At 41.7% G+C, this 17,420-nt stretch overlaps 1 protein-coding gene across 3 annotated transcripts; it reads left to right on the plus strand.

Annotated features, from left to right (window-relative positions):
- The first annotated feature begins 10,045 nt into the window (after nt 1-10,045).
- On the plus strand, nt 10,046-17,027 carry SPRY1 (sprouty RTK signaling antagonist 1). 3 transcript variants are annotated; one of them, XM_027103658.1, is made up of 3 exons: nt 10,046-10,376; nt 11,097-11,962; nt 14,799-17,027. In XM_027103658.1, exon 3 carries the CDS (start codon nt 14,854-14,856, stop codon nt 15,811-15,813), a length of 960 nt encoding a protein of 319 aa, XP_026959459.1. In that variant the 5' UTR covers nt 10,046-10,376; nt 11,097-11,962; nt 14,799-14,853; the 3' UTR covers nt 15,814-17,027. The 3 variants fall into 3 exon arrangements, with proteins under 3 accessions (XP_026959459.1, XP_026959460.1, XP_026959462.1); XM_027103659.1 differs by lacking the exons at nt 10,046-10,376; nt 11,097-11,962 and adding an exon at nt 12,044-14,001; XM_027103661.1 differs by lacking the exons at nt 10,046-10,376; nt 11,097-11,962 and adding an exon at nt 12,044-13,004.
- Nucleotides 17,028-17,420: the final 393 nt, after the last annotated feature.

The following is a 17,420-nucleotide window of genomic DNA, read 5'->3' on the forward strand; positions in this document are numbered from 1 at the left end:
TTTTTTTTTTTTTTTTTTTTTTTTTTTTTGCTGTACGCGGGCCTCTCACTGCTGTGGCCTCTCCCGTTGCTGAGCACAGGCTCCGGACGTGCAGGCTCAGCGGCCATGGCTCACGGGCCCAGCCGCTCCGCGGCATGTGGGATCTTCCCGGACCGCGGCACGAACCCGTGTCCCCTGCATCGGCAGGCGGACTCTCAACCACTGCGCCACCAGGGAAGCCCGAAATTTGTGCTTTTTCTTCTTAAAATTTGGAACTGGAATATTTAAGTAAATTGTAAAAGATTCTTACAGTGGAATATCAGCATTTATTTAAATAACGTTTTTGGAGGGTTTTAAAATAATGGAATCAAGAGCTGGTGTTCTAGAGTCAGACAAATCTATTTTCAAACCTGAGCTTTGTCACTTGCAACTTGTGTAGCTTTGGGAACATTATTTAATCTCTCAGAGCATCAGTGTCTTTCTCTATAATCAGAATATTTAACTAATATGATTTTTGTATGGATTAAAAGAGATGTTGTATATAGAATTCTTAGCAGAGAGACTGGCACACAATAAACTTATATATTATATATAATGTATAAGGTATTATAGATTATCATTATCTTATAGCATTAATATAGCAGGAGATAAACTTACATGCCCATTATCATCTCATTATGTAGACCCATCAGAAAACACGCCAAAAAAGACATGTACCATCACTCTGTGTCTTCCCGGTTCCACTTTGTGTATAATTAATTGTACTTTGTTTTCTGTCCTCAGATACTTGTGCGGTTGTTTGCTGTCCGTGTATAAGAAATCCCTCTTCACTTAAACTTCGCTTTCAGTCTAACCCTAAGACATGGCGTTCTTTGTGTCTGAGCCTCTCCCCTGGGTGGTTGCAGTGGTTTCCTAGTGGCTGAGAGCAATGATCAGCTCTGCCCCTGCATCCTCTTTATTACTGTCAAGATGATCTTTCTTATGTTACTCCTTTGGTACTGCATTTCAAGTTGTGTTGTATGAAGCCGCTTTTGGAGAGTCTCCTCCCCATGCTGCATCCTTGCTTTTTTGGTACAGCACCACTTCATGTCATATATTTTAGAGTTTCATGGAGCAGTTTTTGGGAAAAAATAGGTCACTGCTAAAACAAATTTAAGAACCACTCTTCTACAGGGTAGCATACAATTTCTTTAGGTGTAGTGTCCCAATGTGTTCTGATCCCTGCTTTCAGTCTTCTCTTTATTTCTTCCACCTCCTAACTTTCTGCTTTAGCAACTTCGAATGCCTTAAGATATTCCCCAGATGTGCCACGATTATTCTGCCCTTTGTACCTTTGCACACACATGTAGCTCTTCTAGAATGTCATGCCTCTGCCTCCGTTCCCACCGCCCCAGTTGTGTCTGCCATACAATAAATCTAAGCTCAGTGCGCCCTTCTCTGTTTAATATTCCCAATTCTCCCAACCAGATTTCCGTGCTTATATTTATTAGGATCACGAGTTGTGAGCAGCAGAGACTGAGGCCACCCCAAGCCAAGATGGTAAAAAGAGAGCTAGGAATCTCATGGGAATCCAAGAAAAGAAACCTTAGCATGGCTGGGCTACCCTGAAAGCCAAGGAGCTTTGTGGACATCAACAGTAGGCTGGTGGCAGATCTTCGGTGAAATATCCTATTATCACAGCAATTCAGCTATCCTTTCTGGTCTACATTTCTTTCTACAACTAACTTCCTCACCCTTGACTCTATATACCTGGGTTCAAATCCTTGTTCTACCACATGTCAGCTAGGTAATCTTAGACAAATTACAAAACTTCTTTGTGCATCATATGTACAAGGAAAGCACAGATTATTTTAAGGATGAAATGCTCTCCACTGTAATCACCAATTCAAGATGCACATTTTCATCCACATTTTGATACCTCTGAAATCAGGATGCATCTTACAATGACTGTCGGCCAGACAGGAGTCAAGTCATGAGGTAGTTATTGCCTGCTCATGAGCAAATGTGGTTTTTATTCCTGGCCGGACAACTGCAACCTCTCCATGTTTGACTTGGGAAACTATTTATGAACCATATGAGGCAAGTCTATGAACCCTGGCTGTTGGCTGAAAACATTCTACTGGCAGTCATTGATAAGACATCAGTAAAAAACACTCCAGTATCCAAATTTGCAGAGTATTAATGGCTTGGAAGAAATCCTGAAAACAATGGTGGAGCATTCTTCTAAGAACTGTTGCCCAGGGTCCTTGATGGTCAGAGCATTATGTTATGTAGAAAAACACTAGCATTGATGATGGCATCAAAAAGTGATTCAGGGGCTTCCCTGGTGGCTCAGTGGTTGAGAGTTCGCCTGCTGATGCGGGGGACACGGGTTCATGCCCCGGTCCGGGAAGATCCCACATGCCACGGAGCAGCTGGGCCCGCGAGCCATGGCCGCTGAGCCTGCGCGTCTGGAGCCTGTGCTCCCCAACGGGAGAGGCCACAGCAGTGAGAGGCCCGCGTACCGCAAAAAAACAAAACAAAACAGAAACAGTGATTCAGAAGAATTTGACTCTGTGAGGAAGTTTCAGGAACACTAAGCAATTTATTTTGCTTCTATTTTCCTTTTCATGTGTGCACAAGAATCAAATATGATAAAATCTGTGTGTAAACCATCATTAACAACCCTTTCAATAAGTGTATCTCTAGGTGATAAGAAAATTAGTGTCATGTATTAATTAGCAGCATTTTTGTCTTTCATAATACTTCATAAAATAAAAGTGTATCATACAGGTAATGACATCTTAGATTTGATGAAATGTGGTTTGTGTTATTATTACCTAATAGCATTTGTTTGCTCATAAGTTTTACTCACTTGTGGTGAGTAAAAATTTGCCTTTTTCTTCATGACTTTGTAGCTCTAGTTCACAAAATAACTGCCTTATTCTCTCCATAATAACCAGACTTGCTCATTCTTTTTTTCTAACCTGTCTTTTGTTTTTTTTCCCTCACCGAGGACACCGCTTAGGCTATGGCTGGGTTTAGGTCCTGTGCTAACCCCTAATCCAGTCAACCATGGGGGGAGAGTCATGCGGTCCAGAACACAGCTGCTAGGGCTTCCCCAGGAATTTGTTGTCATCTTTGTATCCTCAGCACTTAGCACAGTACTAATACATGTTTGTTGAATGAACGTATAAACCACAATGATCTTGTAAGAGAGAGAAGTCCGTGACTCACTTATCACATACAGTTCGACAATAAATTGTACAGTTTTTAAAAGCTTTTTAAAAAATCACAATAGTGTCTCGAACTTACTTGCTATTATAAATATTTGATTTCAGTTTTCTGCAAATGTAGTATTTGATATCTTTCATGGATTAAGTTTTTCTAGTACCTACACACTCTTCCGACTTGGGAACATTTTCAGTTATCATTTCTATGACCTAATTAATTAACTGGATAACATACTGCTTGATATCTATATGATATAACAGCATAATATAATCAATATCCATTCCTTGGGTTGGCCAGATGTAGCTATAAATGTTAGTGATGTCTTATGAACACATTTCTCCATGAAAACATTTTTCCTTCTCCTCCTGTTTCTTGCAAAATTGGATAGAAGAGAATGGAAGAGATGAGTAACGCCTGTCTAACTTTACTGATGAATTGTGGATTCCTTCTTTCACTCTGAAGGTCCATAACATTGGGTAAATCCTGTAAACTTCATGTGTTCAAGTCTCCTTATGTGACTGACTTATTCCCAAAATAAGTATGACTTATTTTGTCATACTTATTCCCAAAATAAGTATGACTTAGTATGACTGACCAGTTAGGTATATTTTACCATTCTTTAAGGTTTCGTTAAAGCTTTGTGGGCAAAATTCAATCTGTTGTTATCATATCATTTAATGAACAGGCATGCAATGAATGTTTATATTATGTTAGGTCCTTTCCCTCTTTCTCCACTGCCACCGAATCCAAGGTATCCCTGCTCCCTGCTTGGGTTAACATATTCATCTCTAAGGCAACCCTCTGACTCCAGCCTCTTCTTGCTGCAATCCACAAGGCTGGATGAATCTTCTAGGAAGAGATTATTTCATCAGGTAACTCCTTTGCTCTAAAACTTCATTTTCCTTGGGATCAAGCCCAAATCCTCATCAAGGCATTAAAGTCCCTCCATGATTTTGATAACTGTGATTTTACAAAAGAAATCTGCTTTTCCAGTCATGCTAGTCCTGTAAATCAAAGGTGATTGTGATGTGCCAATTGCCTATTTCCACCCTCTGGTGTTTCCTTGTGCCATGTCCTAAGGGTACATTGTCTTTTTCTTTTTGTCTCTTATGAATTCTATTTATTCTAGAATAGGGTTCTTCTTCTTCCTGTCATAATTAATACTCTCTATTTTATAGCAGCATATACTTTATACTATGTGTCAACATAAATTATTTCCTTTCACTGCTAGTTCTCCCCACAGCAGCCAGTGATCTTTTAACAATTTTGAACAGTTTTGTTATTTTTATGTTTTTCTCCCCAGACTTTTACTCAGCTTGAGCCCTCATCTTACTCAGTACAAATGGCTCCTATTGACTTATGGGTTAATAAAATCCAAATCCATCTTCAAAAGGGAAATGTTTCTCTAATATTGATATTATTTATGATATATACACTAATCCATATACAACATTGGTATAAAAGATTGAGATTCAAACGAATGTGATGTTTAGGCCCAGATGATGTTTTCAATCAAGGATTTTTGAATTTTTTATATTTTTATTTTTGGCCGTGTTGGGTCTTCGTTTTTGTGCGAGGACTTTCTCTAGTTGTGGCAAGCGGGGTCCACTCTTCATCGCGGTGCGCGGGCCTCTCACTATCGCGGCTCTCTTGTTGCGGAGCACAGGCTCCAGACGCGCAGGCTCAGTAGTTGTGGTTCACGGGCCTAGTTGCTCCGCGGCATGTGAGATCTTCCCAGACCAGGGCTCGAACCCGTGTCCCCTGTATTGGCAGGCAGATTCTCAACCACTGCGCCACCAGGGGAGCCCTCAATCAAGGATCTTAAAGAAAGATCCATCCAATTGTGGCACCAATTGGTATAAGTGTACAGCTTTTCTAAGTAACTACTTTGAGTAGGAAAACACCTTTTTGGATCTATTAATCCTAATATGTTAGTCAAAAGTCAGTATCACTTCTCTATTATGTTTACCATTGATATTGTAACTTCAGATAGACACAGTGTTTTTGTCTTTTAGATTCCTCAGAAAGCATCCAGTGTATATAATGCATCTTTTGCATTTTTATTGAAAACTAACACACTAACTCATATCACAATATGGTAATGTAAGGGAAAAAAATGTATAACACTGACCAATGTGAATACCCAAACCCAAGACTCAAGCGCCTTTTGCAAGTTTTGATTGAAATTTGAAATGACTTATTTTCAACAATAGGTGGCGCTTCGCGGGTTTTTTGTTTGTTTAGTTGAAATGCTTTGGCTGTATGAAATATCTCTGCTATCAATTTAAAAAATGAATACAAAACATTAAGATTCAAATAGTACTTTGGTAATTGACAGGAACTATATCTGCTACCAAATCTGCTGTATTTATTATCAAAATTAACATTCTAAGAGATTATCAAAAAGAAGCAGCAATAAACATACTTTTTAAAAATATATAGAAGGATCATTCAGATTTTTACTTTTCTATTGATTTTCAACTTTTTAAATGTAATTCAATTACTTTTTAAAAACATGTATTTTCTTTATTTACTCTTAATGATCATGAAGAGTTTACAGATTTTATAGAAGGGATTTTTAATATTTGCAATGACCTTTATCTTAATGGGAAGTAAAATGTAAACAATTAAAAATTCTGGATAAACGTTAAGGTGATCAGGGCTCATTAAATTCCTTAATCTGAAATTATTAGCAGATAGCTGCTCCAGAATCCCACTTCACACACACACACACACACACACACACACACACACACACACACACAGCAATACAATTATTCAAACCTGAGTTCAGCCTTAGAAAAACAAAAGTTAAACTGAATTAATTTGAAACAATTATAAGACAAATAAATCCAGTATTTAGGGATGAAGCACCCAGAAAGAGGGGGCCCTGAAACATTTCTTCATCACACAGTGTGTTTGAGGCAATAACACGCTGTATGGCAAGAATTTATACAGGGCTTTAAAACTTACAAAGCACTGCATATACATTGAGTCCACAGTAGGACTACAATTTGGGAAAGTGAAGTATTGTTATTAACTTCAGGTTATTGATGAGAAAGCAGGCTGAAAGAAATTAAGTGAAGGTCACCAAGCTAGAAGTGGCAAAGCTGGGACTTGAACTTCATATCATCTGACCCTACATCAGGAACTCTTTTCTCTATACCATGCCATTTTCATATTTGTAATATTGGACATGGGACATTATGGGCAAATATGGCATATTAGCTAAATTAATAGACTATGATATAGAAGAATGATATAATCAAAACAGATTTTTCAATATGTGTATCCTATCAAATGTGATAGACCACATGAAATGTTTTTATAGATGAAATTAAAATGCTCCAAGAGAATTGCAAATCAAAGAAACCCGAGGTATAAATTCTTTCTTTAAAAAAAAAACCTCTTGGAAGTTTTTTTGTTTTCTTTTTTCAATATTAAGCATTCTTATAGAAGGCATGCCTAGAGTCATTTCATCAAATAAATATTCTACTTTTATTTTCCCAAAGGATAAACTATAGCCTTTGGCATAGGTTATTTCAATAGGAAATAAAGATTAAAGCAGACAAGCCCCAGGAGATGTTTTAAGTTGTTTTTGTTTTAATGAAAACATGATTTTGTTTTCTTCCTGTTGTATCTATGAGGGCAGTTCAAGGTTTAAATTAACCTAGGTTCTTATGCACTTGTCTCTGAAGATGAAGTTAGCAGTACATAGTTGTGGAAATGAGAGATTAATAACTTTTGTTGACCAGAATCAAAGCGAATACCAGGTGATCATTATAAGGACCATTCCATTTCTAGGTTCAGAAATCAAACCAGCAGAAGAGATGGCTAATCCTGTTTTCTTGCGGAAATGAAGAGCAATCAAGGCTTAGAAGGGAACATTTAATAATATGGAAGAGGAAAAAAAACAGGATTTATTCTTCAACTAGGTAGATAAGAAATGAAGACTGTTTTGTACTAGGGCAAAGATGTTTCCTTAGACGACCTTACCATGTGGATCTAATTAGCAACATCTTTGATATGTAGTAGTGATGCAGTTTGTCTGAACTCTTGCTGCTTTGATTCTCTGTAAAGGAATATAACACTTAAGGAATGAAGGGCACTAATTCAGAGCCCTTCCATGTGCATTTCTTTCTTTTTTTACAACTTGTAGAAAAACAGAATTACTTGTGACAAAGACACAAATGGTTAGTTGTAGAATTATAGAGCTGACAGAAACTCTACAAATCATTCAGTATAACTTATTCCATGTATTGTTTGATTTGCCCACTTCCAGGATTTGAAACCAACACAGAACATTAATATTTCAAATAGGGCAGAAGGATGAGAATTACACTTACGAAAATGAAAAGAATGTTTATGGAAAATTTACAGAATAGGTTGGTCTATTTCTGTCAACTACAAAGATTGTTTACAAAAGGAAACTGAAAATAAAATGGCTTATCCTTGCCAGCTTTTCTTGGGAAGTATAGTAATATAGTGACTATTGCCCTAAAAGGAAAGTAACGAACGACTTAGTTTCCATTCTTGGTTCTTCATTACTTAATTAGATACTTATAGGGTAACTCATCAATTTCTGTTATTGTTTCTCAACAAGATAAAAGATTATATTTATTATCCTGACTTCACAGAAACATTGGGAGGATTAATAAGGTATTATTTTTCAAGAGCTTGGAACATATTGTGGTTCTGCTAGTTTGGCAAATAAAGTAGGTAAATGAGTAAGTTAAGCCTCAGTACTACATTTTTTCTTCTTTTTTAAATCACTAGCAGTTGCCAGGAGTTACCAGACCTTTTTTTTTCATTTTACTTTATTATTTTCTCAAAAGTCAAATCAGTAGAAGAAATGGCTAATCTTGTTTTCACATGAAAATGAAGAATGTCAGGGTTCACTTTCCATTCCACCTTATTTTTTTAGATCTTAATATAGTAAACCGAAAATTATTGTAAGATTTTCTCATGGATATTTACATTGTTTTTCCTTTTTGGGAAAATTTCATACTCTAGCTATCCATTTCTAGCCAAGGTACATTGTAATTAAACCTTCTAAATAAAGAACAATGTCTATTTTAAGCTAAAATTTTAGAATTTCTACCAAGTCTTAGAGTTGTAGGCAATCAGAAGAAGGGGCAGGTTTTATTAAATGTCTTCTAGATCCAGGGCGGCAAGGCTATACCTATATTTATTTGTAATGTACTATTTAGAGAAAAACATTGATGCATTTTAGTGCCAGATGATGTAAAGGGTCATTGGTCAACTTCATGCAGCATACTGTTTGATTTCTAAGTAGAACATGACCCATGATGATGGTGTTATAGATAAAATTTCATGGATTTTATTATTGTAATTTAAAAATACTTAATCTCACGCAAATTGTAGTTTAATAATGCACCCGTGGTTGAAATAGTTTGAAGTTTATTTGCAATAGAAATCTTTCAAATATATTGTTGTAGGATTTATGGAAGTAAAATGTTCAGTGTTCCCTCTCCTGGTTTTATCATATTGGTGAACTGACCTCTCATCCTCAAATTGTGGTGATAGCGGAGAAGACAATTTTGAAGACCTACGTAAGATACTCTGATGGAATGTTCTATTTCTGAGTTGACTATTCCACACCCATTCAAATTGGGCAAGAAACTTATCCACTGGTTAAAGTTTGTTACATCCCCAAATATAATGAGATATATGAAAAAATAGAAAATATGTACAATAATGTTGATTTTATCCTTTGAAACAGACTGTTTTATTACAATTTATATTGACTGAATAGGTAGCTTCTTGCTTTAATTCTTGTTCTATGTTATTTTCTAGTGATGCTTTCTTCTTCTTGCTGATGGTCTTAGCAGTGCCCTAGGGTCCTGAGAGGTCATTCCAAATACAACTTTAATTTTTTAAAGTGCTCAAACATTTGAAAGTCTAGAATAGAAAAAACCAGTTTCAAAAGAATCACTTGCTATTAAAGAAGATTAAAAAATTACTTTGAACCAAAAATGTCCGTACTCAAATTTATATATGATTTTTTTTTCCTGGAGTTTTGCTTTGTTTGCTTTATTTTGTCAAAGACTTTAAGCTACTTCTGATATGTAGTACCTGGAGAAAATATTTCCTTTCCACTTACTATATGTTTTTGGGTTTTAGGTATCTTTTAAAAGTCTCTGTGGAAACTCAAATTTCACATATAGTTACCCTCACTGCAGCACACGATTTTGATAATAAATGTCTAAAATCCAATCGTTTGTAAGGAAACAAAAGCAAGTTTCCTACTGATTAAAATGCTTTTTTTTTTCAGTGACACATCATTTATGCTTAAGAATTATACAACTTCTTGGAAAATTATTTCTATTTTAATTGATTGCCATTTAGCTGATTTTAAAAAATATATTTTTTTCAAAATTATAAATATATTACAAAATTGAAGGAGTTTGGGATTTTTAAAATTTGATTTTGGGGAAGTTATATCACAAATCAAGATAGAGCAATTATTATAAAATCTACAGCAGGAGATTGCGCCTTAATGACATTGTTACATACATTTGCAGTAAGGAGTGCCACCTTTTGAACTTTGAGGTTCCACATATTCTGAACTTTGCTTTAAATAGGAACTAATGTTATATTATCATCTTTTTTCTATCAATATACATTCTCTCACTAACTGATCAGAAGTGATGGCTTGATATACAACTTTTTAATCTTCTTTTATTCTTCAAAATTGTTTTCTAATTCAACTTTAAGGATAGAGTCCACCAATCCTTTTACTGAGATTCATGACTAAAGACTGCTGACTAGATTTAAAGGTATTCTTTCATGACAAACAGCATTTGCAGGATTTTTAGAGGCAATCCACATTTTTAGAGGACGTTTTTCACAGGAGGGTACAGGGCAACATTTCCAAGCGAGAACTCATGAACGAAAGAGGAAACGACTGTTGGGGAAATCCAGCTCCAGGTTTTCAGGCAGCCCGTATGATTGACATATGATATCACTGGAGGCGTGTCCTGGAGTGGAGGTGGAGGTGCCCGCGACGAGCTGAAATTCTGCGGAGCCGGAGTGGGACTGCTCTGTAAGGCACTCAGTGGTTTGCAGAGTGATAGCTGCAGACAGAACTCCCTGCCCTGGATAAGGAGCAGCTACAGTCGCTGTAAATGTGCCTGAAAAGCAATTTCCAATCTTTGCGTTAGGTAAGAACTGTTTCCTTCCTTTCTTTCCGCAGACATTTTAGGAAAGGTCAGGTGAGAAATGTTGGCTTTTGCAAGGAACTGGTTATTTCTTTGAACTCGCTTTAGATCTAAGATTACTGGTTGCATTTCAAATTACCAGTAGCATTCCCACTACTAAAACTAATGCTCTTAAAATAAATGCTACCACCAAAAGAAAAAGCAGGGCCCCTTCCCCCCCCCCCCCCGTAAGCGAACTACTTAACAAGGTTAAAGTCTGAAACGGTCGGATGTGTGAAAAACTGGGTGGTTTATGCCGAAGAGGGGCTGGCACTCGGGTGTGTGGACCAAATGCGTGTTTGTTTAGGCATTGTTGGCGACCGAATCCCGAGAAGCAATTGTCTAAAACCTGAATTTCCCGTCTCTGTGTATTGATTTCCAATGCGCAGAGGCGTCGCTTGAACGTTGTTTGAACTCCTAGGCATTCCAAGGGGCAAAAGCACTTCGGCAAAAACGTGCAAGACTGCATGTTACTTTGGTTCGCTGCTGACACGCCGACTGTGCGCCCGCCTGTCAATCACTGGGAAAGCAACAGCCAGCACATGGCAGCGGGTGCGGGCGGCTGGCGAGCTGGCGAGCGGCCCGCTCCGCTCCACTCTCCTCCCGGGCGGCAGAGCGCGCTGCGCGGCCAAGTGCCTGGAAAGAAAGGGAAATTAACGTGTTTTTCTCTCTAATCGTCTGTAGCAGGCATTTCGGCCGTGGAAGAGGAGGGTCGGAGGGCTGGGAGTGAGCGCTGCCCGGGAGACGCTGACTGCCAGCACCGGAGTTCCCGGGGACGCCGTGCCCCCACTTGCCCGGCGTGCGGGATCGGGAAAGTGCCTGGACCTGCGCGGGGGGACCTGCGCCCCGCCTCCTCCCCGGAGAACCCCCAAACCTCGCTGCCTTCACCACCACCCCTCAAAAAGCCGGTAAAAAATAAAATAAAAAATTCCCCCCCCACCCCCCGCCATCCCGCGGAGAGCGGCGGCTCGGCCTCGCAGGCGTGTGCTCCAGCTTGCCTGAGCGGCTCCGTGACCCGCCCGCGGACGCCGGTTCGAGCCCCGTCCCGGGCGCCTCGGAGCCTCGAACGTCCGTGACGATTTTCACGCGTCAGGAGGCCGCCACTCCCGCCTTTCCCGCGAGGAGCGACTGGAACCCGAGAAGAACTGTGGTCCGAGCACGCACTCCTATCCCCGCCGCTCCCTCGCTTGCTTTCCGGAGAGACCCGGAAAGCCCTCCCGAAGGGAATTGTTTTCTGGCTCTCGGAGGGGGCTGCAGGAGAAGAGCCCCGGAGGTGGATGTTACTGAGCTGCGCGGCGCACGCGAGCTGTGAGGAGTCTACGCCCGGCCGCGCGGAGTCTCCGGAGGATTGTCCCCCGCAGCCGGAAGGGGGCCGCGGGGAGCGCTCCTGCCCGGCGGGGACGGTGGAGGCCGCGGGCCGACCGGCCGCAGCTCGGGCCATGCCTCCCCGTTCTCCTCGCCGCGGTTGATGCGGGGCGTGCACGCAGCCGCCCGCACCGGGACCCGGGCCGGGTTGCACGGCTTGGCCCCCCGCCCCCGCTTCGGCCTAGGTGAGTGTGGGGCGGCCTCTCTCCCGCCGCGGGGGCGGGAGACGCGCGGGCGGGGCGGGCCGGGCCGGGCGGCAGGTGCGGGCCCGGAGGAGCTGCGCGGGGGCCGGGGCCGCGCGAGGGGAGGAAGGGCAGAGGAGGTAGAGGGGGGCGACCCCCTCCCGCGGCGCGGCCCTCCCGCCGGGGCGCTCGGAGCTCCGGAACCGGGCGGGCGACCTTCCGCCTCCGCACGGGACGGCGAGCGGGGCCCCGCGTCCTCAGTCGCCTGCAGCGGTGGCGCCATGACCCGGGGTGTCCTCTCGGAGGAACCGCCCCCCCGGGGGAAAGACGCTTTCAGGGAGGCTTTTGAGGGGGTCAACGGGGCGGGGGGGGGGCGCGGAGCTGTTCGGCGGGTTTTCTGTGTCGGAGGCTCCCTGGGACTGGGGCCGGGAACGGCGTGTTTGCGCCCGCGTGTGCCTGAGCAAAGCCCCAAATCGCTGGGGACGCCCTGGCCCGGGTGTGCGTGCGCCCGAGCGAGCTGCCACTGTATTCTTGTAGTGAGAGCGGTGGAGCGGCGAGGGGAGGGGAGAGGGCACTGCCACTTTAAAAGTGGGGAAGTCCGCCCTCCTGAGGTAATGGTAACCTCAGCCTCCTCCCCTCCTCCTGCCCGAGAGAGGGAGCGAGAGCGGGCGAGAGAGCGAGCGAGCAAACTTGTTTTCATTCATAACTTTTTCCTTTTCCTTCCTCGCCGTCAACTCTTTATTTCCCGCTTGTCTCCGCGCGGATTGCAGAGGGCGCAGCTCCACCGCGGTAGCCGGCGATGTGGCGACGCCGCTCTGCAGCCCCTGCCCCTGGCTCGCTGCGCCCCGGCTCTTTAGGAATCCGGCTTCTCCTTTAAAGTGTAGACAGCTATTTATTTATAACCCTCCCTGACGTGGGCTTGCTTTTTGGCGCCCGCGTTCGCTCTGAAGGCTCTCACCGATTTGTGAGCCTCCTTGGTGGCATACGCCAAGAGGTTTTGGAAATCCACGGTGATCCTTAGGATGTGATGGGATTGTCCGAAAAGGTATTCGACTTCGATTCGGGGGTTTCTTGGGGAAGACAGTCCGCCGAGAGCGTGTGAGCGTGTTTGGGGCTAGATCGACGACTGTCACTGCTGGAAGAGGGGCTTTGCTTCAGATCAGAGGCGGCCGAGTCTCTTCCTTCTTTCCTTTTATCCGGTGGTCTCCGCCACCGGCCAGCGTGAACTTTGCCACAGCTAGCGTTTAAAACTCAGATTCAAGTGCCTGGTGTTTTATCTGCCCTCTTCAAATACACCGTTTTTCCTTTCGTGTGGAATCCGCCTTACTACCTTTAGGTACTCTTTGCTTTAAAAGCATTGGGTTAAAAAGTGCTTTGCGAGGAGGAATGATATTGTGCAGAGTAACGATGGAATCTTTTGAACAGCCCTTAAGGATTCCAGGACTAAACCCAGCAGGTTGCGAATGTGTTTCTCTTTCTGTACAGAGAAGGTAGAAGAAAGTAGAAACTCGAGGATCTGAGTTGGGAGAATGAGGGAGGGGAACGCCAAGAAGTTAACATGTAAGACTTAGTCCGGGGACATTGAGTGAAGTTAAGAGGTGAAATGGACTTCTTTCCGCTTTATTCCTTAAGCTAATGTGTTTTGGCTCAAGGTAGTAGTGGGGAATGGGCATTTTTTTCTCTTCATTCTTGAATTGGATCAAATCTGTAGGCTTTGGGAGGAATTTGTGTGAAAAATGTTTTAGTCTACCATTGACTGAAAACAAACGTTTTTATGTTTGATTGTTTTATGAAGAAGACATTATAAATTAGAAACTGTTAACTATTGGTGTGGAAACAAATGCTTATTTTTATCAGGATATTACTGTACTTTATTACAAGAAGCACATGGATTCAGAGTTGGCAGTGCCTTTGAAAATCAAAATCTGTCATGTAAATACAGATTTTTAAATTAGAGGAAATACGGATAATTAAAATGGCCAGGATTTCCCTATACTACTAAAGGCCTAACACTTACTTGTGTGTGCAAGTTATCTCGTTAGGTGAGTGAGCCCTTATTTAAACTTAAAAAAAAAATTCTTTCATGATTTCAAATGTGAATACTCTTAACGTTCCCTGAACTGTACATTAAGTTCCGTGTGTGTGCTTTAGAGGCTATAAAACACCAAGAACTGTTGTATTTGTCTACATTTGCATCTTGTACATTAATAATGAGCTAGCTTTAAAATTCTGGTTTCTCCTGAAAAATGACCTCTTATTTTGAGATTCCATTTTAGTTTGGAATCTCTTTGATTTTTTTTTTAAATGCATGAAGTATACCTTGACTAATTTCCTCACCATTAATCTAATGCTTGTAACAGCAAACAAATAACAGAAGGCAACAGTGCCCAAGCCATTCTTAATTTTTTTTAAAGAGTGGCTATCTTCCTTTATGGAAAACACCCATGAACTGATACTGAGCTCTCTTTAGATGAGAGCTGTTTATTAGTGCTTATACTCAATATTCCCCATGAGGGCATACTCCATTTTAATTGTTTGTTAGATTCACAAACAGGAAGACATTACTTCTTGATTCTGCTTTTTAAAACTTGAAAAAACTTCTAATTCTTATGGCATGGGGTCTCTTGCTTACATTCTTCTTCTCTGATGTGGTCCTCAGCCTCTCTCAGAATTGGACTCTGGCCAGGACCCCAACATCATTGTAATCCACTGATGAGGGAGATCATTACCAGGTGGTTTAGGCAATTTGTGACTTGACGGGATCTCTCGCATCCCCCCCCCAAATGCTTCTCCTCATTTATATTTTCCCTGTTTTTTTTCATCTTTGATTTCCTTTTAGGATTTCAGATGCATGCCAGGTTTCCACTGATTGCCGGAATTCAAGATCACTACACATGGATCCCCAAAATCAACATGGCAGTGGCAGTTCAATAGTTGTGATCCAGCAGCCTGCTTTGGATAACCGTCAGAGGTTAGACTATGAGAGAGAGATTCAGCCTGCCGCTATTTTGTCCTTAGACCAGATCAAGGCCATCAGAGGCAGCAATGAGTACACAGAAGGGCCATCAGTGGTGAAAAGACCTGCTCTTCGAACAGCACCAAGACAAGAAAAGCATGAAAGGACTCATGAAATCATACCAATTAATGTGAATAATAACTATGAGCATAGACCTACCAGCCACCTGGGACATGCGGGACTCTCAAATAATACCAGAGGCCCCATATTGAGCAGATCAACCAGCACTGGAAGTGCAGCCAGTTCTGGGAGCAACAGCAGCGCCTCTTCTGAGCAGGGGCTGTTAGGAAGGTCACCGCCAACCAGACCAGTCTCTGGTCACAGGTCTGAAAGGGCAATCCGGACCCAGCCCAAGCAACTGATTGTGGATGACTTAAAGGGTTCCCTGAAAGAGGACCTGACACAGCACAAGTTCATTTGTGAACAGTGTGGGAAGTGCAAGTGCGGAGAATGCACAGCTCCCAGGACCCTGCCATCCTGTTTGGCCTGTAACCGGCAGTGCCTTTGCTCTGCTGAGAGCATGGTGGAATATGGAACCTGCATGTGCTTGGTCAAGGGCATCTTCTACCACTGCTCCAATGACGATGAAGGGGATTCTTACTCGGATAATCCTTGCTCCTGTTCACAGTCACACTGCTGCTCTAGGTACCTGTGTATGGGAGCCATGTCTCTGTTTTTACCTTGCTTACTCTGCTACCCTCCTGCTAAGGGATGCCTGAAGCTGTGCAGGGGGTGTTATGACTGGATCCATCGCCCAGGGTGCAGATGTAAGAACTCCAACACGGTCTATTGTAAGCTGGAGGGCTGCCCCTCCCGGGGTCAGGGTAAACCATCATGATTTTTGGAGGTGGGTTGGGCCTCCTGAACTTCTAGCTTTCAAGCTGTGGCTGTTATGAAAAGATCCTGTTAGATACTGGTTTTATTTTCTTTGCAGTTTTTCCCTGTTTCCCACATTCTCTCCCCCTCTTCCCAAGGTTTGACTCATGGATTTTACTCTAATGGTTGATCTTCAGTAACAGTGAACTGTGAAACTGCACCTGGCTCCCCCTTATGACAAGAGCCTCTGCCATCCACTCGAGAGGATATTGAGAGCCAGTGGGCTTTTGTGTAGCCTTTTTGTTCTGCAAGCAACTTTCCAAAGTTGTACACGTGAACATACCCACACACACACCCAGACTACAGTGATTTAGAGCTGTTTTTGATTGGGTACTCTGGGAGCAGGGAAATTGGTTTTTTAAAGAGGCAACCATTTAATTGCTTAAATAAGCTATGTATTAAATCTGTCTCCAATTAGGGCTCTCTTCATAGCATTGGACCCTTAAGTAGCAAGGGGGATATGTTGCTGTTATAACATTAAAATTCTCCTTTAACCACTGCCTTCTCCTTCTTGCCCCTCAACGTTCTCTCCCCTCAGTTCTGGCATTATCTTATCCTAGAGATGCCAGTTTTGTTTTCTGGGTTTTTTTCCCGTGTAATTTTAGATTCGCTTTACAATATAAATCTTCACATTGGAGATATATGAGTTGTATCTTGTTCATCCTCATTCAAAGCTTTCATATTTGTGAAGGACTCGGCTCCCTTCCGTACCCCCACGCTTTTCACCAAATTACTCTCGTCACTGAGGGCACTTGGATGACTGAAGTTGATATTTATAGCTGATCGATCTATACGTGTCACAGAACTATGCTGCCTAAAGTGATCTTGGCTCCTTAATGGTTTTTGGACCCTTTGGTTAGTTAACAGCTGAGTAGTTCTAATCTTTTCTGTTTTCATTGCCTTAACCACAAATTGTGGTGCTTTTTGTATATTTTATGTATAAATCACAAAGTTGAATTCTGACTATTTTTAAGACAAAAGTCTGTTAAACTTTTTTATTGTAAAGAATATTTATTATGCGAATCTATTATTTTATGATATTTATTGCAAAAACTGTTGAAATGTACTCATGTCTGAATATAACAAAATATCAATACATAACGGAAAATAAGGTGACACCAAGAAAGTACATATGTTAACTATAATGCAGAAAATATATTAATTAATGAACCTGTCTCTTGATTTCTTCATTTATTAGCCTGTACTGTTGTGGTGATTTTTGTCATTTGCTTCGACTCTTTCGTCATGCATACCCCTTTTCTTTCTTTCCCTTAACATACCAAATCTAGATGCAAGTGAGCTCAAATTTTGAACTAGATGTTTCCTGGAAAATGCATTAATCAAGATTTTGTAATCCAAATTGTGTTTCAACAAATGCCTGAGTAAATCACTTTACAGAGTGAAAAAACTTTGTAATTAGTGTTAACAATTCCTGCCACTTTTGGTTATTTTGTAAGCAAGGGGTTTTGTGTATGTCATAGTTTCTTGCAATGGGACGTATTTGTAAGTTTTAAAAAATGTTTATCTTAACTCTCTTGGATTAGTCAAAAATTCGTTTTCATCCACAAA

Source organism: Aethalodelphis obliquidens, unplaced genomic scaffold, assembly GCF_003676395.1.
Source record: "Aethalodelphis obliquidens isolate GAN/ISIS:26980383/991018 unplaced genomic scaffold, ASM367639v1 scaffold6, whole genome shotgun sequence".
Classification (NCBI taxonomy): domain Eukaryota; kingdom Metazoa; phylum Chordata; class Mammalia; order Artiodactyla; family Delphinidae; genus Aethalodelphis; species Aethalodelphis obliquidens.

Bases quoted from the DNA above. Each gene is read 5' to 3' on its own strand.
- SPRY1 (XM_027103658.1), top strand. From the start codon at position 14,854: ATGGATCCCCAAAATCAACATGGCAGTGGCAGTTCAATAGTTGTGATC.